We start from the raw sequence: 27,394 nt of genomic DNA, 5'->3' as shown, positions 1-27,394 counted from the left end.
ATCCTGCATTTATATGAAAAAGCTTTCCCATGTGGAACTGTGAACAGCCTGAAATAGTAGCAGTAACTTCTGCACTGTTTTGCCATGCTGACGTGTGTGGAGAAACAGCTTTAAGACATAAGGACAAAGGTAGCATATTCAAAAAGCATTCAAATATAGGCCATGCAGTCAAAGCTTATTTAAAAAGTTATCTAAACTAAAAATGAAAACAAATTAGGGTACATGAATATTTTTAGGAATAACATTTCGGCATCCAAACTTTTCCAAATGCTTTCAGGGTCATATACATATACATATACATATACATATACATATACATATACATATACATATACATATACTCTTCCTTAGGTGGGAGTCCCATTGAAACTGGTGGGAGTTGAACCTGAAGAAAACTGGCCCATGATTTTCCCTAATATGACTTTTTTTTCTTGAATGACCTCCTGGCAACCTTGTTCGTAAGTCATTTATCATGCTTATTCTCTGAGTAAAAAATGCCTTCCGTCTGTTCTTAATCTGTGTTCCCTTTAACTTCTATTTTTGCCTCCTTTTTTTTTTGTCATCTGTGTTGCATTGAAAATAGAGTTTCTGGGCAACTTTATTTATCTCCATGTAAGCAGTTGTAGTCATTGAAATAAATCTCCTGGTGGCCTTTTCTTTAAGCCTAGACAACCACAGTCATCAGGAAAAAACAAAAAAAAAAAGACATGGGTAAGAGCTTCAAATTAATTATTTAAATTATCGAAGTTTTACTTAGATGCCACTCTCTAGACTGCCTTGGTTAATGCTTTGCTTTTAACTCCTTGAGGTCTTCCAGCTCTCAGCTTTACAGATTTATATTTTCTGATCTGGTCTCTCCCACCAGCTGTTCATTTTAGGCAGAGCACATGTGCATGGTGTCTTCGGTTACAATGTAAGATGTAACCAAAAGTATGTATTCTATCACCATCTGTTGAAACCAGGTGGGGCAGGGTTCTTTATCTCTTCCGTGACACATCCCTCCAGGGGGGTTGATAACTCCCTCCAGGGTAGATCTTCTGTTAATAGGCCATCTAACCTCACTGCCTGACTCATAAAGTTACATCATCCCATTGTGCGATGGGGGGGGGAGGAACCAAGTGTTCCTACCTCGATATAATCTGAGGTTTGGAACACCACAAGCCCTACCGACTGGGTTCCCAGAGGACAAGAGCTACATAACCACCACTGGACCTTCAGAGGAAGACCAGGCCTTTCTACAGGATCACCACTTCAACAACAGAACCGTATCTATCACTTCAAACAGGACTGCTGCCACCAGCCTGCTCAGCAGGGTGTCAGGTCGTATCCTGACTCTGTCAGGTTAAGCCAGTGTTTCTGTGTTATTGCCTTCTTATATATACTAGTAAGGAACCGTTATTCCTGTTTCCCATATATTTGCCTGAAAGCCCCTGAATTCCAAAACTATAATAATTTGGAGGGAAGAGGGTTACATTTTCCATTCCAAGGGAGGCTCCTGCCTTCCTTAGCAGACACCTGTCTTTCAAACCAAAACGCATGGTCTCTACGCTTTTTCCTGACATGTACATACATAATTTCCTACATTTTCCAATAAAGTCTACAGTCATTTTGGTGAAAAAACAGAGCATTTTTTTTTAGAAAAAAAAAAAAGAAAAATAATGATTATCTCTTTCTGATATGAAATTTAAATTTTGGCTATTGATGCTGATTTCTCAGCATGCTGTGACTTTTTAGATACAAAAACTCCTCTTCTTCCAAAGCACTATTGCAACGTGTGTTCCCCTCTCGTGGAAATGAACATATTCTCATCTCCTCTATTCCCAAACTCTCTAGGTTTAATGACACTGATCTTTTCCTGATTGGGAGGGTGCAGAAGAAGAAAGAAGGCTCATTCTCTGAATCCTTTGATCAGCAGATTGAAATTGAAGATTGAGCAATGCCTCATTATACTGATGGACTAAATTTATCATTAATAAATACAAGATAATACACGTGGTGGGTAGATCTTATGTATGCAGGCATGACTAAGAGTTACAGTTGCTAGTTCTAAAAAAACCCAAAAAACAAAAAATACACCCCAAAAAACAATTAACGCAAACTCCACTGTGTTCAGCAGAGGACAAAAAAGTAAGCAACGTTTGAGAACTTTTAGAAACTAAATAGAAAGCAAAACTGGAAATATTACTATTCCACTACACAAACTACAAAAACCTGTTATACATCCAAATTTGAATTCTGTTTGCACTTTTGACCTCTTCTCAGGAAGTAGACCTCATGCAGAATAATCGAAGTGTGGAAGAGCTTGTCTGGAATGGCTTCCATAAAGGTCACAACTATGTAAAGTTGGGCTCTACACTCTTGGAACGTGAGGATGGAGGGGACAGCACGTGTGGCATGTTACATGCTGGCATATTCAAAAAGAGCAGGAGGAAGGGATTTTATTGTACAACGTATAGCTGAAATGTGAAGTTCACTCTCACAGGGTGTTACGGATGCCAATGGGTTACAGAGATTCAAAATGTTATTTAATAAAATTAATGGAATGTAAACATAGTTATGGCTGTTAAAAAGTATGACCTCAGCTTAGGAAGGCCCCAGAGCTGAGCTGAGATCCTGGGGGAGCATGAGTACATGCCTGCCTTTCACACTCTTCCTTCAGCTGCTGCAAATGTCTGTTCTTGAGAGACAAACTGCAGAGAGAGGTGAATTCTGATCTCCCCCGGTGCAGCCACTGCATTTGCTTTGAGGAAATCAGACTTACCACACAGCTCTTACTGCAACTGTTCCTGTTCATTCACATCCAACCTTTAATTTATTTGTAGCTCTGTATTAAAAAAAAATCAAACCACAACCAAAGAGGAGCTTTGTTGGTTAGCATTTTTCAGTCATGGGGCTGTGATTGATGAGAAGGGAAGGATGTGACCCAGGAGGTCTGGAAATTCATCCCTCTGCCCTACCCCGCTGTGTGGATACTTGCTTTTCTTGTGTGTCATGGCCCATGGCAGCTCACTTTGTAGGCTGGGGTGATGAGTGCCTTGTGCAAGATCAGTGCCTGTGCAGCAGAGTCCTTGTTGGCTGGACTACAGTGTAGGGACTTTTTTTCATCCAGACAATGCTGATTTTTATTGGTTTTGTGGGTTCTTTTAAGAAGAGCACTGCCTACATTCTTCTTTTGTGTCATTCCTCCTCTTTTGCTTACTGCTGGGTTAATATTGTATTTCTTTCATTCCTCCTCCAGCCAATACATGACCTCTGAAGTAGATGGCCCTGGGAAAAGACTTCATCCATGCTTTCTAGGAGTTCCGTTTTTTTTTTTTTTTTTAAATAAATAGTTTTATTTTCGTTTAAAACAAATTATAACTGGCCTTGAGGGAGAAGACTCTGCTTTAATAATTGTTTGATTTTAAGCATTTTGCTACTAAACTGGCTTATTTTCATTTTAAGGTTTTCTTTATTCCTAGTTTTAAAATAGTCCAATATATCTGGAATACACATTGCAAACATGTAATCCTCAGATGCTGGCATTCTGTTTTTCAGGAAAACCAACTCATTTTAGTTTTAAAATTGTTGTAATAGAAGATCCGTCAAATCCATGGCAGCAAATTAGTAACTGTTTTGGGCAGGTTTCATCCCACTGAATATCCAACTTGTTTATTTTTTATTATTCTAGTTTCTTAGTCAGAAATCATAGAAGCCTAGAATGGTTTGTGTTCAAAGGGACCTTAAAGATCATCTAGTTCCTACCCCTAGTAGGCGCCTATAGTACATGCCATATACAAAACATTAATGATGTACAAGTCACAAGCTGGTGATCTGAGAGTTAATAACATGCTATGGATATATAATTAATAACGTCCTGTTGTCAGGAGTGCAGCAAAGAGACAATGCCCATTTTGTGCCCAAGGTGGGAGAGCAGTGGAAGTGGAGTTCTTGAGTCCCATTGAAAAGTGACTGAAGGCAAAATCTTCCAGTGTGACCGCTGCTATGAGCATTAACAGGAATGTAGGGACAAACACCAAAATGCTTCTTTTAAACTCTTACCTCTTTTAATGTTGTTTTAAATCTTAACAGAGATTTGCATGGGAGAAAATTTGCCTGAGTGAGACCCATTGAAGAAAGACACTCCACCACTATTATCTCCTGCTTATTATTATTATTTTAATTTAGCTGGAATGGCTTGAATGGAAAACATGGAGCTAGAGTTTAGCTGAAAGACAGGGCCTGCCTTGCTGCCACGGTGTTTTGGTAAGATGAGATCACAAGGAAGAGCTCAAGGGAGAAACTGTCTTTGAAAGTGTTACTAAACAGGATTTTGAATACAGAGGTACCACAAGAGAGGGGAAAAAAAGGAACATTAAGGAAGATCTGGAAGTAGATCACATAATATAATCACATTTTCTCATATAGTTAAACTTCTTTGATATTTAATGTGCTGAAAATAACTTTGTAACAGACAAAATGTGAACATTCAGCTCTCACTATTGAGCTGTCTGTCATAGCCTAATTGTTTATTTTTTTTCTCTGTCACTTTTTTGTGTAGGTGGAAAATGTTAGGTTACTTGATCGTTTATCTTCAAGAAGAGCTGTGGTGGGAACCTTATATTTAACAGCTACCCATGTCATATTTGTGGAGAATGGTTCTGAAACTCGGAAAGAAACCTGGGTATGAACTTTTGTTACTTCACTTAGCTGTAAGTGTGTGGCACTTTACTGATGCTAATTTGAAAATTACTTCCAAAACACTTTACACATAGTAAATTAGTTTATATGGATGCTTTTATGATGCCATGTGAAGTTCCAGCCTAGTAATTTTCAAAAATTTTCACTGGATTCCAGATACTATGATACAGTAAGAGGAGTAGAAGGGCTTTCACTGTATGAATACCAGATGTGATTGACTGAGGAACAGCTGCTGTAAACTGCACTGTTGCTCCTGTCATCCAGGAAGAGTGGAGGAGAAATGTCTAGAATGCGAGCTACTTCTTTGGCTTTGTCAATTCTTGGTCTTCTCCCTTACTGCTAGTGTTGTATCAGTGATTTTGTTGGTTTAATACTTTAATTTTTTTTATAAATTAGTATTTTGAATTACCTGTTTTGATTGATTGACAACATACATTGCATTTTGTTGTGGTTTAACCCCAGGCATTGACCAAGCCCCACACAGTCACTCACTCACTCCCCCAACCAGCAGAATCAGGGAGAGAATCTAAAGGGTAGAAGGTAGAAAACTCATGGGTTAAGATAAAGACAGTTTAATAGGGAAAGCAAAAGCCATGCACACAGGCAAAGCAAAACAAGGAATGAATTCACTGCTTCCCACAGACATGCAGGTGTTCAGCCATCTCCAGAAGGACAGGCCCCCATCACGTGTAACAGTGACTTGGGAAGACAAAAACCATCACTCCGTGTGCCCTGCTTCCTCCTTCCTCCCACTTTACATACTGAGCATGATGCCACATGGTCTGGAATATCCCCTTGGTCAGTTGGGGTCAGCTGTCCTGACTGTGTCTCTTCCCAACCCCCCATACACTCTCAGTCTCCTTGCCAGCATTGCAGTAGACCTTGGCTCTGTGTAAGCAATAACAAAGCCATCTCTCCGTTATCAACTGTGTTCAGTGCAAATCCAAAACACAGCCCCATACCAGCCACTGTGAAGGAAATTAACTCTACCCAGCCAAAACCAGCACACATGCACACATATAGGTACAGCTATTGCTCGGTGTCATACATTTGAGAGTCTTTTATGCAGCTTAATTATGCACCCCTTGTCCATTTTTGCACTAATTAACTCCATCTTCCGTTAATCCCACTATTCCTGACCAGGTTTTTATTGTAATGTTTCATGTCGTTTGATGCAGTATTTAAAATTGTATCAACATTACCATTCTACCCATGAGGAGGCACAATATTTTAGCCTTATGAAACTGATGCTGGTTCACCTTTTCACTGTGCAAATAGATGAAAATAGCTTTGACAACCACTAGCTTACACTAAAGCAAGCAAACAAAAAGCTTTGGGTAACATGAGCAGGCTGATGTTTGAGCAGCTGTAACACTCCAGAAATGCCTCTTTGTCTGCAGGTGGGGAGAGTGGGGATTTTCTGAAACAGTAGTGGAAGCTACTGTGCCTGCCCTGGCACATCATTATAAATAATTACTTTTCTTCTTAAAGATTTGACTAGCATTACTGTTTTCAATTCCCTGCAGGTTCTCCACAGCCAAATTTCCTCTATTGAGAAGCAGGCCACCACTGCCACTGGTTGCCCATTACTGATCCGGTGCAAGAACTTCCAGGTCATCCAGCTGGTCATCCCTCAGGAACGAGACTGCCATGATGTTTACATATCTCTGATACGTCTGGCTCGACCAGGTATGGGAAGAAAACAGCACAAAAATCAATCCTCATCCTGAAGAGGGAGAATTTAATGGAAGAAGTGTATCTGTGCGTCTTTGCCCTTTGCGGGTTAAGAAAAAAAGGTTCATTAGAGATATATTATGAGAGAAATGCTGATATAATCATTTGTGGAGCAATGAAGAAAGCTCATTATAACAAGTAGGTTATTCCATAAAGTATGACATGAACTTCTATTTAAAATAATACTCTAGGGCATCATGGGCCATAAAATATGTTATAATGCTATTTTATGTGCAACTCATTTGCTGGATGACTTGTGTAAATGTAAATTTAGGAGAATACTCTAAATTCAGGGAACTTTGATGTCCCTGTCGTAACAAAAACTTTACAATATATTTAGTGGTCCTGTCAAGATTTTCATTTTGGCTTTCTGTGCTGTGCAGAAATTCCTTAAAATCAGTGAAAGGTTTTGCAGCAAGTAGTTGTTTAATTTCACTGTGCTGTCTGTGTTTTGGCCTATTATTATCATCTATGTTTTGAATACGCCCTATGTGTTTCTGAACTCAGTTCATGATCCTTTTGAAACCTTTCCCCTTTTCAATGAAAAACCAAATGTTGCATCAAAGCCCAACATTTGATTACCTACATTATAGCTCCTCTCTGCGCTATGCTCTCCTAAGAACCAGCTGACAAAGCTTTTGGATTATTTTAAACTATAACTCTAGAAATATAACATCAGCTTTTGTTCTTTACTATTATTTTAACAGTATGCAAAGAAATTGTCTGTTGTAGTCTTTACAAATCTGACAACACTGGCTTTAAATTTTTTTCTTGTTAGGAGAGCACCAATTTTATCTACTGTGTAGAGGGGAAAGAAATTGCGGAGTCCACCAGCACAGCTACTGAACTTTATAAAGTACTAGTAGCAGCAGTAGTACTATATAACTGTAGCAGAAGTAACTTGGTAAGCTAGGTGATGCAGGATGAAAGTAATCAGAGAAATTAAAAAAAAATGAGAAAATTTCAGTCAGTGGTTCTGCTGATGTAAATCTGGATTCATTCCATGCACCTCAGCTGCAAGTACATGTTCATGTATGCTGGAAGGCATGTGATTCTGTAATCCTTTTTCTTGGAGGCAGGAGGAGGTGTGTCTGCTATGCACCAGAATGATGAAAGAAAGAGTAGGTGAGGACCCTGAATACAAGTTTAGTGGCTGACTGCAATGGACAAGAAGGTTTGGGTAAAGAAGATGCAGTAACGGCACTGTGGAATTCTCTCTTTGCATAGTTTAGCTGCACAGTAGTTTTCCTTCTCCAGCAAACTATCTGATTGTGATGTGAGACAGGATAAAATCTTGCCTACCCACTCAAAATTGGAAGGCTCTGATTCAAGCTGAGTCATACGTACCCTAAGAGTTGTCTGCTGTGTCATTTTGTCAGGGCATGAAGCTGTACTTTCTTTAGGTAATACAGTTACTCAGCATTAGAAGGCATGCTTTACTCCATGAGCAGATAATTTGACTTATTCAGGCTCTACTTTCCATTCTCTGCCTGTTCTTTTCATTCATTCCTGAGTGAAACTCATGTTGTGTACTGGCTTAACATATGCTATGCTATCTGATGTCCTAGGTACATTAAAGGTGAAGGTTATTCTTGATTTTATTTTTTCTAGAATTTTAATAAAGTCAGACTGTCAGCTGAGTTTGGCCTTTTTGCTTAAGGAAGCAGTATTGGGAAACAGGCTAACCATAAGATACGACATGTTTAATTGCAGGATTGCAGATGTTTATGGCAAAATAACTGTGAAAGATTGGTAAAGGTCCTATCAGTACTGGCAAAGATGTGGCAACTGACCTTTGAGGCACTGATTACTAATACTTGAACATTTTTGTTACCACCTACAGATACCATCATGTGATAATACTTGTAATGTTGAGGCAGACTTCAGTCATAAATAACCTGGATACATAGGTGGATTTTTAAAGGCTTTCCTTGTGCCTGTGAACAGCAGGTCCTTTGGAAAGAAAATCCAGATGCTTCTGACAACCAAGCAGTAGAAACAGGAGCTCAGATTGCTACCAAAAGCTCAGCTTGGATTTATGGATTGTGGTAAAACTTTACGTTAACAGATGAGAAATAAACCAGACTGTCTTCCTAATCTATGCCATGCCAGAAGTTTGAAATTAGAGAATACAGAAGGAGTCTAAATTGCTGGAAAGTGTGCAAATTGTTCTCTTTTTTCTCCCTGCTCAAGACTTTGTTGATTGTCAGTATGTTCCTGACAGAGTTAACATGAAGTTTTCTTTCTTTCTGTTCATACTTTTGTGTGTGTATGTATACAATCAATTTAATGACATTTTAAAAGGCGAAACTTAACTTACAGTAGACCTTTAGAAGCCACAATCAAAATAAAAGTAAAGAGTTTCTATAGAAAAAGATGGGAGCATTGTTACTATTATTAGGAGGGGTGTGTTGTGTCTTTATTATTTTTATAGCTCTAAGTCCTGTACAGTACAGAACACAGTAGTGTACTAAGATTCTGCTTATTAGGTGTATGCTATTAGAAAAGAAAAGGTAGTATTTAAATTTACTGATTGTAGAGCAAGTGTGTCAGTGGAGAAGTATGAAATCAGAGAGGACTTAGCTTGTGATTTACTTCAGTTCTAAAGTTAAAGATCTGTTGATCAGAAAGTTTTAAGGAACTTTGAGCAACAGAATGAAATATGCCCTTGTGACATAGCAATATCTACATTAATTTCAAGTTGTGTGCTGGATAGTTACTCATGTCAGTAACAGTTGGGATTCAATGGCAGTGGTGTCTGGCTGCCACTGGTCACCAGGATTAAGACACTCGTTAAATACAGATACACTCCTAAAAAAAGTTCAAAACTCCAGCACCACCAAACTTTCATATACGGTACGTGGTTGAGGGGGACAGGTGGCACAGCTACTTAAACACCTCCCTGGTCATGATAAAATGATTGATGTAGCATATGCTTCTTTTATGCTATTACATCATGTGTATCTCGAATGCTTTTGCTATTAATTCAAGGACAGTATTTTGCAGTCAACAAAACTAAGACTTCATTGGATCTATTAGAAACCTTCCTAATTAGGACCAAGACTACTGAGTTTTTTTCACTTTTGGAAGAATGCACTGCATAGTCCATTGTTCATATTTTTTGTCTTTGCCACAGGACAGATGTTACATTAATAAAGGGACTTCTAAGCTACCTCTAGATAGCAAATTCTTCTGAAGAACAAGTGCTTACTCTGGCACCGACTTCAGTTTTCTTTGGATGAAAGCATGTCACTGACATTGTGTCTTTGTGCTGGGGAAGGTTTTTACAAATCTACTGAAGACTAGCAGAACAGTATATTTTAAGTAGTACTTCTATTAATGCACATACATTGCAATATATACAAATATCAAAAGAGCATGTACTTTCAAAGTTTTCTTGACAGTAGATATAAACCAGGATTGTTTGCTTTTGGTAAAGCAAATGTACTCTTTTAAAGGAAACTACATCAAGGTCAACACCAAGTTCTGGTTTTGAAGTGTGGTTTCAGGATGAGAAATCTGAAGTTGTTTACTGTTCCTGTTTCTTTGCTTATTTTTTTCCCAGTGAAATATGAAGAGCTGTATTGCTTCTCCTTCAATCCAAAATTAGATAAAGAAGAACGAGAACAAGGCTGGAAGCTCGTGGACCTCAATGAAGAATATAATCGGATGGGTGTTCCAAACAACTATTGGCAGATTAGTGATGTAAACAGAGACTACGGAGTGAGTTGTTGTGATTTTTCTGTTACAGAGGCTGTCTGTACAATAAATCAGCAGCCTGACTGAGGACTACCATAGTGCTTTGTGGCAGCATCTCTTTGTGCTCAGTGCTCTACACACACATAGTAAGGTGCAGTTCCTCTACTATTTCACATAAAATGGCACACAGAAAGTGAGAGAAAGCATGTGTCTTCATTTAACAGATGTTGAAAGGAAGCACAGAGAATATGGCCACAGTGTTTTAAATGTTAGGGTTTGGCTGCCTGGGAAGAAGTTTAAGTCATACTTAATGTTATGTGTGTGAATAAGAGTTTCCCTGACATGCAGGGCTATGTAAAATTACTATGTGGTCATTTTAAGAAAAAAAAATTACTCAAAATAGTGAGCTTGGCAATTTTTTTTCCTCATTGGCTATTCCCACACTCCTTTTGAAGCATCTGTGATTGACTGTCAGTGTTTTTCACAGTCATCTTATAGGTCATATATCTTCCTAGCTGCCTGCTGTCCTGCTGTGTTCAGTCGTGTACAATTGAAGGCCTTAGAATTTTAATTAATTGTGAGAAATAATACCCAAGATATTGTTGAATAAAGTTTGTCCATGCACTCCATTGGTTCTGTTGCTGGAACATACCCATGTTAAGGAAGGACTGTGAAGTTCTCAGAGAAGACTGAATGTGCTGTCAGGGTTTGTTTTCTTTTTGTGAAAATGGGTGGAAAAAAATGTTTGACCTCTTTTAAGATAAAGTGTAGGAAAAATGTCATCATGAATAAAATCCAGTTCACCACAGCCGTAACTTCCACAAGCTCTTCCTTTCCTTTCTCCTTCATTACATATCTCTTGACTCAGAAAGTAATTTCATCCTGGGCATCCTCAGTGCTTTAGTCATCTCAGAAAGTCAAAGGGAGATACTGAATATCCTTTTGACCCCAGTCAAAATGCTTCAGATAATATCAGGAAAAGGGGGTAAAACCAGGATTTCATCTGTGGTCTCACTTGTCTCCAGAGGAAATCTGGGGCTTTTTTTGCAGGCTCATCAGGTTCCTCTCCGAAGTGGTAGGCATTGTCAGGGCTGCTTGCCTTTTGGTAACTTCATTTCATGTGGCTTAGTTTCTTGTCTCCATGTCCCTATTTTTGTCCTTTTTTTTATTATCAATTTTTCCAAAAAATTTGGCTCTATTGTCCCCTCCCATTGTTGTCCCCTCCCAGCAGAATGTTGAGAACTTCCACCCACTCCCATCCTTACTCCCAAATTCTGCTACAGAGGGCACTGCAGTTGTAAATACAACCTTGCTATATGTAATGATAAACCTTTTCTGGTATGAATGAATGTGTGTTAAACCTGTCCTCAACAAGGTGTGAATTAACATTTGGAAATACAGCCCTTTAACCCTTTTGCTTCAGTTTTGCCATGTGTAAGTTAGGATTAATACTTTCCATCTTGGAAAGAACATTTTGAGCAATGTCAGTGATATGTATACAATAATGACAGAATATCCCTGAGGTTTGAGTTCCTTGATATTTTGTTTTTGCTGTTGAAATGGCTAATGATACTTGTACTTTGTAGATCAAGCAGAGTTTGCTTTCACAGGTCTGTGACTCCTATCCTACAGAAGTCTATGTACCAAAGTCTGCAACTGCACACATCATAGTGGGGAGTTCTAAATTTCGGAGCCGAAGGCGTTTCCCAGCTCTTTCCTACTACTGCAAGGGTAACAATGTAAGTGGGAATTTGTAGCCTTGAAGTGTTTGCTTATTTTGGCTTTGGTCTCATAATTCTTCTAGTAAGGTTTTTCAAGAAGAAATCAGTGTTTATTTAATTAAAAAATTATTAGTGTAGTCTGGTTAGTGTGGTTAGTTCATTAATAGGCATTTATAGACATTTAATGCAGACATATAAACCCAGTTTCATCATCCAGCTAGCACAAAAAATATGTGATCTCTGTATCACAATGAAGTGGAGTAGTACAAGAGGCGTTGAGACATGGGTGGCAGAGCAGTGAAGGCCAGTAGCAGGGAGCCTAGTAGGTGACTGGGAGGAGAACAGAGCAGTTTTGGATCTGGTAGCTTGAGAGCAAGTTGAGGAGTTGAAAAAGTATACTTGCATCAGTTGGAGAATCAGGAGTAGCTTTTCAAGAAAAGATCTGTGAAGAGACACAGAAAGGATGGATATAAGAGCTACTAGATGTTGGCTGAGCAGTATGTTGTGGGTTTGCTGAAGAGACTCTCCTTGTCTGCAAGAGTGAGGGGTTCCACCTTCCCCTCTCCATAGCAAATATTCTCAGGGCTGAGCAAGGATCTGCTTCACTTGTCTGTAATCATTTGGAAGAAAACCCTGCACCTAGACTATTTGCATTTCTGTTTCTGGCAGCTGAGGTGAGGAAGGAGACTGAAGGATCCCACAAACTGGGTGTTTTTACTTTTGTGCTCCAGCCCCTTAGGGACAGGCTTAGCTCAGCTGTCATTACCAGTTAGGAGAATGGTGTCCCCTTTGTACTCTCAAAGGATCTGTGTGACTCCTGCTTCAGTCCAGAGTGGCACTGAGAGGTCTCCCCTAGTGCTCAGGGATGGTCAGGACATTCCAAGAGATAGAGCTAGTCTGGGTTTACAGGGCATCTGTAGTGCTTGCCACACAGGATGGGACATATTTCTGCAGAATGTCACAAGCAGGAGTCATAAGCTACAATCTCCATGGAAATCTTGCCTTTACAGCAGCCCCTATCATAGATTTGAGCTTCAGAAGAAAGGAACAAGACATTATTTTCACTCCTTTACCCTGCATTTTTTTTCACTCATTTACCCTGCATCAGAGCATTGCTTCCATAAAGATCTATGAATTTTACAATGCAAGTGGAGAATAGGAAGATTTAAATAGTAAATACAATCTCAGCATAAATTACATATTATTTTTAACATTTTGTTAAGGTGAAACTTCTCAGAGTTAATCACTTTGCATATCAATTATGTCCAAATATAGATACCTAGGATTCAAAACACTTGGACATTTCTAAATCTCAGTGAAAGAAAAGGTCTCAGGGTCAAGTAGATTCCAATATATAGTAATTCAGCTTGGATGAGTTTCATGTTTCAGCCTGAATGTTTTCCCTGTTGTGGTTGGAGTTCAGGTTAAGGTTCAAAATACCAGGATCTGAAGTATTGTGTTTACTCCTGGATCCATCATAGTTTAAAGAGCTAGGAAAAGCAATGTTGAAGGAAATACCTCCTTGTGAGTTTGGAGGTTGCCATGAGTTGCCAGCAAATAGAGTAATGGGCAGGAGAGGGGTAAGATTTAAAATGCTCACAGCGGTTTGGGAAGAGCCTGCTGCACACAGAGGAGACAGGTACCACTCATTCAGTTTTTCATATCCAGAACTTTCACATAGCTCCTTTGTCCTGACAAATTCAGTGGTGATGTGACACCTCTGCGTCCTACATGGTCTGTGTAAATATGATAAGATCAAAGTCTGGAACTGTCTGTTCAGCTTATGCAATAGCACATAATAAATCACTGGAATATGTGATGATCAGAAGATTAGACTCTAAATAGAAATAACCTGTCTGCAAAACCATTAATGAAGTATGAACAGTGTCTCACACAATTCTGGGTTTCTCTCTTAAAGAGCCATACTTTACTAACTACTGATAATTCAAAGATGTGACTGAAAAAAGCATGTCCTTTCTCACAGTAATAAATAATTTGTAGGACAGCCTGCCCAGGTTGTGACCTTGAGCAGGCAGATTCTCTTCATGCTTGTGCTCAGTGCTTAGGAAGTGCATATATTATCCCCTTGCCTTCTACAAATCTAGCTGTCCTCTGCCTATCAAAAATAAAAATCTCCCTGCACACCCATTTCACATTTTGTTTCTTCTTTCCTGGTTTCGTCTGGAGGTCTGATCCTGATGGGTCTGTGGAGAAACTCTCTTGCCTCCTTCAATAGCCCTGCTTAATGCAAGTACTCCAGGAGTCAGGCTGCCTGACCCACTTCTTGTGCAGTACGGTCTTTTTCCAGAGGCAGTGCTAAAAATACACAACAATTGGTAATCTGGCTGCATGTTACACATTTTTGTTTCCTGGTCTCATGGTGTCAGGCTGTTCAGTAAAGCGGGCACTGGTATAGGTTGGGTGTAATCTGTCTCGTGCCTGGTAAGTGTGAGTGACAGTGCAAAAGGACCTATTCATTATGTTATATCAATGTTCTCATGATTTCAAGGCTGTAGTCATCCTTGAGGTATCACCTTTCAGGAGTTATTCCACATTAGGGAAATACAATACTTAAAATAGCTCTAAAATTTGCATTCAAAACTAGGCTTGGGCCAATGGGGTTGTATTGTTTTAATATCTCCTTGCCTTTTTAAGAATAATGTATACATTAATATGTAATTAATTTTACCATTCTGCCTTTCTCATGTAACTGTACATCTATGCAAACATCTAATGATCTGGTTTTGTAAATGCTTCTGGATGCTAAACAATTTCTACTTTATAATTATGTTAGGTTTTTTGTTTGTTTGTCTGCTTTTCTGCAGGCCTCCATATGTAGAAGCAGCCAGCCTTTATCTGGCTTTAGTGCTCGATGCCTTGAGGATGAACAGATGCTCCAGGCCATTAGAAAAGCCAATCCAGGAAGTGATTTCATATATGTTGTTGACACTCGGCCCAAAGTAAGTACATTAAATTTCTTGCACATAGCAAGACTGACTCTGGGCTGAATAGGTTAGGGAAGATACACAATCTAAGTGACTGACCAAGTCACTTCTGATCTTAGATGCACCTGTGTAACTTCACAGGTACATGAGGATTTACAGGGGAATCCTGACTAGAAACCTTGACCACATATTATCTCTGGGAGAATTTTCTCCTTTACACTGAACCTTTCTCTTTTCTTGTTCTTAGCAAAATGTCAAGATACAGAAAAGTAAATAACGTGTAATTGTAACTGTTTACACATGCAAAGGAGCTATCAAGTAAGTATATCTCTGATGAGACTGCAAAAAATAATTCCCATTATAAAATGTATTTACAGTTGTTTGTAATGTTGCAAACCTCTGCCTGCTTATACTATAATTTTCCATGCACGATTTCTCCTGGAAGTGAGAAAATTCCAATGACCTCTGCACAAGGCTAAGGAAAGACAAGTTACTGAGATGACAAGAATGGAAGAGACCTTTAAATATCTCCAGCACTTTGGTGGTTTTGAGAGAGAATCTGAAATGTGATAAGTAGTGACATCAGATGCCATATCTATAACTGATTAAAAGCCTCTGGCCAAGATAAAAGCTTTAGAAAAAAATATGGAGTAATATAGAAACTCAGTAATGACCTAGAAGAGGTTGGAAGCTAAAAAAACATTGTATCCAAATTGTGATGCTAGCAAACAGCTCAAGGTGATAAAGACTAGATAGACTTCAGCATCTGGAGGAGGTAGTAGGGATATATATATTCTTTATTGCACTATCAGCAACTTTCCCCTTTTAGTTACCAAAGCCTCTGAAGAAAAGAAACTAAAGAAGCAAATCTCCACAAAATCCCTTGTAGGTGTAGGATTAGCTATAGCATGGGAAAAGGAAAAATGAGAATAAATGAGGAAAAGGAACAAGGAAGCTGTTTCAGTATCCTGAGATCAGAAGACAGAGCCTGAAAGGTCAAGGTGGGTAAAGCTGAGAAACATGAGAAATGGAGTGAGGAAGGGCAGAGCTGGGGCAGATACGAGGAACCTGCATGGCTGGTGACTGAAGACATGGGTGTTGGTGGGGAGGTGCTGTGAGTGCTCACGGTTCTAATGGGAGGCAGTAGCCAGAAAATGAGGGCCTTGGCATGTCTCATTTACCCAAGTCTCACCAAGGACTGTGTAATCTCGTAACTGCTTTGACCTTCAGTTCCCTCTTTTTTATTGGGAAGATGAAGATGCTACCAGCTTACTTATGGTCCTGAAGCAAGTGAACTGTGATGAGCACTAGGAAAGGATCGGTACCATTGTGTTCAGAATGGGTGTTAGCTATGAAGTACAGACCTAGCTGCCTAAATAATGCTTGTTTAACAGTTTTCTTTATGTAATAATAGTTACAGCTTGTTTCCTCTCTGATGGTATTGGTACTCTTCCCTATTTAAGGCTGTCTTTGACTGATGGGATTTATTGCTAATGACTTACTGGCTATTAATAATGTTTTACCAGGTATTAACAGGAAGGAGCTGTCCTTTAATTTTTAATAAAATTAAAGGATGGGTCCTACCTGTTAATACCTGGTAAATTACTTTGAGACATCTTCTGTGTGCAGTGGAAAAAGCCCATACTTTGTGGAGGGTGTGGAGAGACTGAAAGTGGCTCACTTAGCCATGAATGCCAGCATATTTCCAGCAATGCTGGCTTCTTCAGGAGCCAGTTAGGAGATGAAGACTGTTTATTTTCACTGAACTTCTCTGTAAAAAAAAAGTTTTGATGTAAAGAAGTTTGTATACCAGATTCCTACTTCTCTCTGCGCAGCAAAAATGGACAGATCTACAAAGCTCCTGTGATCCCAGATGCCTTGTTACAATTTTGCACATGAAAATTCATTTATAAATCTAGAACATACAGCAAGGGATAGGGATCGGTGGAAGCAGTTCCTGGCATTCCTCAGGGAACCTTTAGCAAATGTAAAGATAAGATATCAAGGCTGGTAGAAGGCTTCCCATTCCCATAGGCGGCTACAAAACTGTTTGCCTTATATCTCATAAGAACCAGTTCCTTGCAAAGATCGTGAATGTTGATGGATCCTTCAATTCAACATTCCCAAGTGCTTTTCCCTCATTGCACTTGATAATTTTCAAAACAAAATATTTGTCTGTGGAAGAAAGCTTTGTTTCCACTTCATTTGGATATAGCAGGATGACCAAATGCAACTTTACTTAAGCCACTGTCATTCCTCTATGTGATCACAGAATAAGCTAATATAAACTTACTGTTTATGGGTAAAACACATTAGTTGTATAATCTTTATAGCAAGACACAGCTTGGTTATCCCCCAGATTAAAGAAAATGGCAGGAAATCTTGCAAGTGAGGTCTTTTACCTTTAGAGGCTGTATCGTCATATTCACTGAGATTAATCAAGTATATGCACAATTTAGAGAGCTTCACAACCACTACTTTAAGAGCAACAGATGGAATTTTGGTAGATGATGTGGAAAACTTGTTAGTAAATATTGTGGCAGCTGCAAAGTTTGGCAACTGACAGTATTTAAAATAAATGAGTGTCAGAAAGCCTTGCAATTTAACCTTATATTTATTTACTTTTAAAGAGTGCTATTTCAGATTGTCCTTTAAGAAAGGATATTTGTGATAAAATTGCTCTGCTGCAGAAACAGTTAATGGTATTTATGTGCTGAGTACTAGGTTAGTTAGAGGATAGATATTTTCCGTTTAGGGTTTCAGGGGTTTGTGGTGGCTGAGACTTGTGTACAGATCTTTCTTCCAGAAGCTATAGGCTACTGCAGAGAGAGACTGCCTCATTTTGTTTGTACAAGAACACTGATGTCAACTTCAAAAGAGAAAGATTAGGATTCAGCAGATAATTTCTATCTTTGTAGCAAGTCACACTGAGGACTTTGTCCTTAATTGACATGCTGTTCACAGGCTGTATCTTTTTTTCATTGTCCATTGATAGTAAAAACATTAGCAGGCTGCTGATTGATAGACAAGAATGGGGTTTTTTTCTTGTGCTCTTTCCTGAACTGCATACTATAAGTTAAAAGAAATTTTCCCCAAGATTGGAATAAATCAAAAATGCTGGTATTTTGCCCAGGTTTCTATCCAGAGTGTGGTTCCTTCTGTTTTATCATGAAATTCGTGCAATGTTTCAATTCCTAATGGTGTTCATTGTAACTTTGTAACAAATGTAACTTTTTAGCTCTTTCCTTTGAAAGTTAAGATATCAGGTTTGGCCCTTGGAAACCTCTTTTGACATATAAGGTAAAAAAGCTAGGGTTGTTATCTTGGTTGGAAGGAGATGGCATCAGACAATCAGTCCCCAGTTGTGTGTATTGGCTCCAAATTAAAGTTGAATATTGGGAGTATGTGTGTTTGGGGTGGAAGAGGTCAGAAAAGGCGACATTCTTGTATATCCCATGATGCCATTAGCTAAGCACTAAAATATATTACTGTGAGTTTCAGCTGTGACCACAGAAGCAGCGAATCAATAGTACTGCCTTGCACTATTGGGAAATAAACTGGAGACAGAGTAATCTGCATAGCCTCTTGGCCCCTTCTTTTACTTTTTCATGAGCATTGGCTCTCACTGAAATGAAGACAAGTCACTTTTTGTCCAGTCAATATCCTTTATTATTTATTTCTTAAATCTTTCCTGAGCAGAAGCTGTTAGCTGTGCTTTGAGGCATGGAGGTTCTGCCACTTGAGCTGCTTTGTCACTCTCAGAGCCTTCATATTTCTTGGGAAGTTCAAAGGTCCCACAGCCTTACAGCATGAATTTCACAGAAAAACAGGGACTTTATGCAAAAAGACAATTTCTTTCTATTTTACAGTGAGATTTTGCTACAGGAATTTTTTTAAAAAGTAAGTAGGTACTTAGTAAAAAAAAAAAAAATTTTAAGAAAAACCTATCAAAGAAAAAGTAAAAGTACTTAATTAATTTCTATCAGCTCTAGTTTTCAGCCCAAAGATCAAAATTTGGCATAAGGAGCTTGGCAGATAGTTTTGCTTCCCACCCAAGGATTCCAAAAGGGGGGAGAATAAGCATTAACCCCATCCTTAATTTTATGCTTGGGAAAACTGAGCTAAAGAAATATTTAGTAACTGTCCCATGCCAGGAAGCAAGCAACAGATTCGAAGATGAAACTTCAACTTCCAACTGAAAGTATTTTTACTGAAGCACAGCAACTCCTTTGATAGCACTGCATTGCAGATGAAAATATTTGTGGTGATGCTGTCAATTCAAATATTTTGTAGTTTTACATAAGAGCCAAGATACTATAAAAGTAGGGAAAACTACTCCAACTCCCTCTTCATTATTGCAAGCTTCAAAGAAGTAAGCTTTATCAGCTTTTGGATGATTTGAGCAGTAAAATGCAGTAACTTGGGCAACCTTACTGCACAAGTGTGCACATGCTATGAAACAGTGGCATGGAAGATGGGACACTGCCACCTCCTGGGTACATTCTGCTAGTAAACATGATGTTGATCCAATATAAAAGCAGAACAGCTTTTTAAAACCAAATTAAAACCTTTATGCTCTTGCAGAGGAACCCTATCTAGGCTGTGGGGTTTTTGTGTTTAACCTCATTAATGACATTTCACTCCAAGTGTGTGAAACAGGGATATCAGAGACTCAGCAGCCCAGTGCCCTGCAATAGGCTGTAAACAGATCCCCGATTCATAGCCCCTTGTGTTGACACTGTGACAAATGCTTCCTATTTGTGCCTGACTTAAACCCCTCTGATTTATTGCTGTAGACCACAAGGTTTGTTTTGAAAGGATTCTGCTACTGGTTTTCATCCAATTTTCCCTATGTTTTTCAGCTCAACGCAATGGCAAACAGAGCAGCAGGGAAGGGATATGAAAATGAAGACAACTACTCCAACATCAAGTTTCAGTTCATAGGCATCGAGAACATCCATGTCATGAGAAATAGTCTGCAGAAAATGCTTGAAGGTAATACTCCCCTTCACTGGAATCTAGAGGAAAGAGTTGATCCTTCTGTCAAACAAATCAGAATAGCTGCTCTGAAATCAGCAGCACTGAAAAGGAGTATGAAAAGTACTCTTTGCCTGTTGCAGCTGCATGCAGCTGCCTGCTGGCTAATGGGACTTGTGCAAGGGAGCATCATGGCAAATATTGATTGGTGATTTCTTAATTGTGAAAACACCTTGTTTCCTGGCTGAAATCCTGATATCATTTAGTTTAATGATAAAATTAATTTTAATTCAGTGCACATTACTGCTACTATGTCATTTTTTTGAAATTTACATTTTGATAATAAAATTTAAAAAATCCCTTAGAGCTGACTTTAAGGCTAGTGGAAAATACAGATTGATTTTTTTTTAAAGCTCAGAAAAACTGTGGTTTGGTTTTCATATAAGGTAGTCATGCATTTTGGACTGTGAATTTTAACAGAAACTCATTCATGCCCTGTATAGAACATATCACATCAGGTCTATTAATGAAATTAATTCACAGTCAGTGGGTGTAACTATTCATCACCTTCAATATCCCATGGAAATTAATAACAATTGCCTTATAAATACTTAGCAGCAAATCTGTTCTGCCATTTCATATTTGCAGTACATAACTGTATAGGGGTCATCTGGGAAAAGAGCAAGGATAAATAAGCCATCCTTGACCCTCACTGGCTTGCTGATTTTTAACAAGCAAATAGTAAATAGTGCTCACTCCACTGTGTCTCAGTATTTACTTCATGTACATAAATAACAACTTCCATCATCTCCTGGATCAGCTTCATCTGTCTTATTCTTGATTTCATGCTCTGCCCATGCTCTTTTACTCTTCGTCTGTCTCCCATCGAGTGTATGCAATTGTAAATTTGAAATCTAAGAAGGGCTTAAATTTTCCATGATAGGAAAACCATGCTCTGTTTTCAAATAAGAGCATTTTATGGAAAGCAGCATTAAATTGTTTGGCAGGTAAAACACTCCCTCTCTTCATCAGAGTTTTCTTGGCCTAAGGGTCTCAGGTAGGAAAACAGAAGGATTTTTTGTTCACTATCAAGTCTTGTTTGGATAGGAGGGAGGCTGGATGAGTAAACAGGTCCCTTTATTTGTTCAGCTCAAGACTATCAAAGTTAAAATAGTAAACAACCAGCCTGGCTGTATGGGAAGTACTGTGTATAATTTTTGAGCCAAAAGTTCATGAGACCGGCCCATGGCCCAACCTTGCATGTAACAAGGTAATTCCTAATGTATTTAACACTTTGGGCTGCTTGGGGGACACAAATTCTTAGCATCTATTTTCAAATGAGCCATATAGTTAAAACATCTGCTTTTTTCCTGGTTTTATGTTTGCTGTATTGAAATCTCACATGCATCAACCTGACTGATAATATTAGAAATCAGAGAAGTACTTTTTAAAAGAAAAATCTTATGACTTTCAGTGTGTCAGGGCTTTCCTTATGTAAGATGCTGTGTAGTTTTTATCTTTTTCCATTTGTATGTGTCCCTTAATCTCTTTTTCTGGTGATCTTTTACCTGACTTGAGCATACAAAGAGACCTAGAACCAAAAAGGCTGTCAAGGATGATGATAACACACATTTAATATGGCTTTAAATTTTTATCAAGGAATACCTAGATAATATATCAATAATTATCAATTACTGGTGTATTATCAATATCAAAAATATATAAATAATTAAAAGAATACATAAATAAGATAGCAATATCACTGTACCTATGTGAATCTTAAGTAAAACATCACACTACACTATAAACTTTACAGAATGGGTCTGCTGCTCATGATCTGTTGTAAGATTTTATAAGGTGCATAAAAACCTTTGAAAAGGCAAATGAGGCTGATGAAAACTGATTTTAGTTTATTGTGAGCTGTATTGTTGCTTGGAAGTGTACAGCATGAAAAAAGGACATCAAGATATAATTGGCCAGATGTATTGCTGAAATGCCAGGCCAGTTTCGTTGAATTTACTGGTACTAAGCAGAAGTGTAGAGCAAAGGATCTTCACATGCCAGATTGCAGGTTATTTTCAATATACAATTTTAAATAACTTCCAATACTGAGAAAATTTGAACAAAATTATTATTCAGTTTTCCATTAGGAAATGCATTTATATTAGGAATGTATTAATTTCAATTATGATTTTTGGGAAAAAGCTGAGAAAATTAAATTTATACTTATGAAAATGTAAATATTTGAGTAGGTAAAAAAATTTGTTTCAGCTTTGTGATTTTACTGACTTTAATTCAAGCCAATTTATCTTACTTCAACATATATTTACTCTGGTTTAATGTTAATTTTTGACAAACTATACCAGCATTATAAAATTATTAATTTTTAGAATAAGATTTTTTTCAGAATATGCAAAAAATGTTGAGATTTGACTGTACTAGGGAAGTAAAATGCATTTCAACATGATGGAATTTCCTTTCAGAGAAAAAAAAAAATTGTCTCTGCTGCCTTTACGGCTTTTTATTTTTCTCCATTTATAGATAGGTCTATGTGAAGAACTTTGAGATAATTTTGATCCTGTCCACAACCTCCTTGAAATAATTTTTAACATTAGAAGGACATTACACAGGGACTTTTCTCGATAAAGATCCAAGGGCTGCCTGAGGCTGCTATTTGGCGTTTGGGATGGGGTGGGTTGTGCAGCACACCCAGGGGCCAGCTGGGACCTGACCCCTGTGTGTTGTGCACTGAGGTGATGGCCCCACATGCTCCCTGTTTGTATTTAAACAGCAAATACGAGCTTCTCCTCCCCTCATACCAGGAGCAGCACTTGCTGATGTAGGAGCAGCCCTCTGATCCTTGGACTTCTGTGACAGAGCAGCCAATAGGAAAACCTGTGGGTTTGGCCCACAGCAAGTACTCCTTCCTCTACTTATGGCTGTCCTGCCAGAAATGGGACTAGTCCAGCATACTCCTCTGGTACTTTTGCTGGTGGAAGAGGCAGTTTCCAACATGTGTCCTGTTTCTTCCTCCCATCCAGGAGGTATGGGTTCCTCATATCCAGGGATATGGGTGCATTGCTGGAATTCCCAGAGCTCTGCCCAGCAGCTCTTTATTTTCCCGTGCATACACTGTGGATGAAGCAGGCCATATTTCTCAAAGATTTTGGTACCTTTTCTGCCTTTTCCCCTAAGGATAAGCCTCATAACTGAATTCATAATTGAACTCAGTGTTAAGGTCCAGATCAGTTGCCAAAGTCATGCGAAATATACAGGGTATGCATTTAGGACAGTATGAACTTTGCTCAGTGAAGTGGTCAGTAAATATTGACTGCAATTTGGGAGTGGGAATGAGCAAAGCACTGTTTCAGCCTTACCTTGGGCTTTTGTAAACAGAGACAGCAGCTTCAGCCAGAATTCAGCCACTAATTGGTCATGCTCCCATCTGCACAGGAACATTAATCATATGGAAAGCTGTTTGCTTTCAGTGCTGCTATCTCTGCATCTTTATAAATATCCTTCCAAAATTACTTTTAAAATAACCATCTGGAAGGGGCCTTGCATATAAACATTGCAAGACTTTGTATGGACACATTAGGCCATTTTGCTTCTGAACTAAATGGAGTTAGGACAGTCAGATAGGTCAGATATGGTGTAAACTCTGACTTGTAAAATTAAATTTCAATTACCCCGAAGGAAACTGAAGCTATGCCAGGGGCCAAAATGGCTGTAAATAACTGAGTCTTTTAAGATTTCCAGACCACAAGAGACTTACTAAGACATTAGTAATTGACAGATCATACATTAACTCAGTAAAAGTCATGATGTTTTTCACAGTACTCTGAAAATTAATTTCAGTGGCTAATATATTTTTCCTTAAAAGACAGTACAACTCTACATGGATCAAAATAAAGACGTAGTCTATTTGTGGGGCGAATTTAATATCTCACTGTTGAAAATAGATTGCACTAAATTTCATTGAGTATTTGTTCTGCTGGATTGAGGTACCTGATTGAGATTCTGATTGCTTTTTTTGTTCTGATGCCACAAACTCTGTAATATTACAAAATGGATGCTTGGATACAGCAGGAAAGGAACTTAGAGTAGAAACCGAGAGATTGTTATTTTTTTCTTCAAATGTGGCATAGAGTTTGGAAGATTTTCAGGAAAATATTTTCTTTGATGGATTATGTCTTGTCCTCACTATCAGAATACTTTTTGACTTCAAGTGAAGCTTTAGTAAGGTTTAACTCAGGGATGAAGAACTGTAGAGTGAACCACTAACTCAACCACCATCATCTGTGGTGATGCTGGGAGCAGGAGGCAGTGGCACCATTTAGGTGTCTGTCTGCCTGTCCAATAGCAAAAATCAAATGCTTTCTGTTTCCAAGTCCTCATGATTAAATACACCAACTCCTCCCAGGGGTTTGAAAACTTCACTCCCAACACAACCTTGGAAAATGCATGCTTCATAGAAGGATGGATTTGGATTTGTTTGCAATAGGCTTTATGACAGCTTCTCTTTTTAAATTAAATCAGTATATTGGGTGAAATTTGACCCAGCCCCATTTCTTAAATATATGTGTTTCTCAAAGGTTAAGTTTGACTGTGAAGTAGTCCTTCTTTTCAAAAGATGCATGTTTTACACAGGAAATATCTGAAGAAGAGAGAACTCTGAGGCTCAACAGTCAATGAAGCTTAAGGAACTCTAATTACTATAAATGTTATACGTGTCTTATTTTGCAGTTTGTGAGCTGAAATCACCTTCGATGAGTGACTTTCTGTGGGGCCTGGAGAATTCTGGCTGGCTGAAGCACATCAAAGCCATTATGGATGCTGGCATTTTTATTGCAAAGGTAAAGTGTATAAAATGAGCTACTGTGTTATCACCTCTGAGTTATCAGGCAACCAGCTAAATTCACCTCCTGAACCAACTCCTGTGTATTACCATAGCCAAACTCTCTAGCAGCTTCTACTTTTATATATCTGAGAACTTTTACAGAAAACAGTTTTGGCTTTAATAAGAAATTATTTCCCCTAATCCCCCCTAAAGTAATATAGACATTTGTCATCTACCAGCAGTAGCTTAAATTTTATTACCCCCTACCTTGTGCTCTGGCTTTTTACTGCTTCAATTCTTATTTCTGAGATTGCTATTACAATTTCTTATCGGCCATTTTATTCACATGACCTGCTGCACAAAACTATACAGATAAAACTTCATGGATTTCCCTCCTCACTAACTGCTTGTTTCTCTTGCATTGCTTCTTCCTTCTCAGAAGGCAACTGTAGTTTCTTACCCAAACAGCAGCTGTGGGATACATACATGTATTACTACTCCCAGCCCTACTACCTTTCATTAGCTCGTAGAAATAAGGTCATTTACATTAGCTTTGCTAGTTTTTCCCCAATGGCTGGTCTTATTATCCTTTGTCCATATGGTTGCTAGCCCAGTGCCTTTTGACCTGTTCTTGTTTGTATGGTTCCCAGTTCTCAGTTCTTGGTCTTCTGCCCACAGGGGTTCTATTTTGGTAGAATTTACTTGTCTCTTGAGATAAACATAGATAATTTATTATTATTCCTCATTCTCTATTAAGCCCAAACTTAACCTAAATGTGTTTTTTTCCCTAACTATATCTTTCCTAACCTGTTTTATATTCTACTTCCTAAATTTAATTCTCTTTAGAAATGACAAAGGCCAAAACCCTTAGAATTAAAAAAACAACCTCCAACCCTCAAGTTCTAAAAATAATACAACACCAGACTCTGGAGAACTCAGTACAATTTCTTCTTTATGTGTTTATGTATAAAATGGATTCCTCTCTCCTCAGTTATTCCATTAAACATACTGATAAAATCTTGCTTATTAAACATGGATGTTTCCCACTACCACAGGCTTCCCCAAAAACCTTTACAGCATGTCATCAGAGCAATGCAGTGTGCTGCAATGACGTCCAGGCTAGTGCTCCCATCGGAAGCAGACATTGCCCTTATTGACATTACCATTGTCATGGTTTAGCATAGTTTGGGTTCTGAATTTGTTCAGGGGGGAAATTCCAAGCTATTGGGTCAGAGAATGATGAAAAGATGAAAAATTAAGAGCCATATTGCAAGCATGGCTATTCTTTAAGTGGCATGTGAGTGGCACAAGATGTATTAGAGCATCTGAATTTGCTGTAGGTAGTTGTCTGCTTTGACAGATTGATGTATTTAAATTGAAATTAATCAATCCCACATCTTCCTGTAGTGGAGCGTAAACAGGTGCTCAACCACTATATTGCACGGGCTGGGGTGAATGAAAACTTTTCAAATGAGAGGAATAACACTGATTTTCAAATGACACAACACTCAACTTAAGAACTCTGTGGTAGAGCAAAAAATGAAAGAGCTTTCCCAGTTCCCAAGTTAATTCTGTCTATATGCTGCTGTCTCACTGTTCCTCTCTTACCATTGTCTTCCTCCCTGCTTGTGAAATTTCTGACTTTTTCTGTATCCTTAGGCTGTGGCTGAGGAAGGTGTGAGTGTGCTTGTTCACTGCTCTGATGGCTGGGATAGGACAGCCCAGGTTTGCTCTGTAGCAAGCCTTCTATTGGATCCATATTACAGAACTATGAAGGGATTCATGGTAAGCAGGTTCTTTCACAGAGTAAATGAAGCAGTATGGCATCACTTAAGATGAATAACTTTGTTTTTAATAGGAAATAAACTGTCCCTTATATACCCTCATTTTGTTTTGGGTTTTAAGCAGGAAGGAAGGCTTCCATATGTTCATGTTAAAGTCTCCCAATTTCTCTTTGAAATGTTATTCAAGGTGGGGATCAGTTGGGCACCCATGTTTGATTTTTTTTTTCCTAACCTTGACCAAGAAACTTTCTCACAGCCCAAAGAGCTTTTGTACAAGCAAGAATTTGTGTTCATTTGCAGTGAACATTTTAATTTTGAGTGTCAGAAGTGGGTCTTTCTAGACATTAGATTGCAATGAGCAGCTATATTGGAAAATCTGTTCCTTTCCCAAGTCAATCAGCAGTAGTAAAGCATCTAGAAGTGGTTATCAAGTTACTGGTCACATGTTAAAAAGATGTTTGAGACATTTATAAGTTCTATTTTAGAAAGCAATGAAACAAGATATTTGAAGTTGTGCTGAAATACTGGCACCCTCTCTGCATCCATGAAGAGTGCTGTTTCCCTGAGTGGGCAGCAGTGCTCATCACTCATTATTTTTCTGATAATTGTGAAAATTATTTAGGATTCTAGTACTGCTTGCTTACATCCTTCTTGCTTGCCACTTTTCTGCTTATTCTAAGAATTAACTGGGATTCCAACACTGCTTGTTTATACCACTCTTCTGCCTGCTTCAACATGTCAGCTCTACTCCACAACATTGAATGCAATATTCTCATTTTAGGTGTTAATTGAAAAAGACTGGATTTCCTTTGGTCACAAGTTTAACCACAGGTAAGGCGGTGCTAAGGTTTTCGTCTCTCTGTATGTATATGTTTATGTAGTCAGTATCTGCTGCCATTCCAGTTTTACTTCTCTGCTGCCTTACAAAACATAGCAACAGAATGCCCCGGGAAACAGCCATACCCTTTTCCCCAACTACATAATTTAGCTGCCTGGAAAAGTCAGAGTGAAATA

The 27,394-nt window shown here is 38.5% G+C and overlaps 1 protein-coding gene across 6 annotated transcripts in view; it reads left to right on the top strand.

Moving 5' to 3' along the window:
* Positions 1-27,394, top strand: part of MTMR7 (myotubularin related protein 7) — a 43,669-nt gene that overhangs the window by 8,059 nt on the left and 8,216 nt on the right. For 3 of the 6 annotated variants that reach the window (XM_032108021.1, XM_032108025.1, XM_032108024.1), the window contains 9 exons: positions 4,541-4,663; positions 6,207-6,369; positions 9,980-10,137; positions 11,724-11,852; positions 14,660-14,794; positions 19,642-19,774; positions 24,503-24,612; positions 26,256-26,381; positions 27,162-27,211. In XM_032108021.1, coding sequence (XP_031963912.1) covers positions 4,541-4,663; positions 6,207-6,369; positions 9,980-10,137; positions 11,724-11,852; positions 14,660-14,794; positions 19,642-19,774; positions 24,503-24,612; positions 26,256-26,381; positions 27,162-27,211 — 1,127 coding nt within the window. Of the gene's footprint in view, positions 1-351; positions 459-4,540; positions 4,692-6,206; positions 6,370-9,979; positions 10,138-11,723; positions 11,853-14,659; positions 14,795-19,641; positions 19,775-24,502; positions 24,613-26,255; positions 26,382-27,161; positions 27,212-27,394 lie in introns of all 6 variants that reach the window. The other 3 variants (XM_032108026.1, XM_032108023.1, XM_032108022.1) reach the window with 3 other exon arrangements.

This window comes from Corvus moneduloides, chromosome 5, assembly GCF_009650955.1.
Source record: "Corvus moneduloides isolate bCorMon1 chromosome 5, bCorMon1.pri, whole genome shotgun sequence".
In the NCBI taxonomy this organism is placed as follows: Eukaryota; Metazoa; Chordata; class Aves; order Passeriformes; family Corvidae; genus Corvus; species Corvus moneduloides.
The sequence above is the reverse complement of the archived record's forward strand: the minus strand, read 5'-3'. Positions and strand labels throughout refer to the sequence as shown.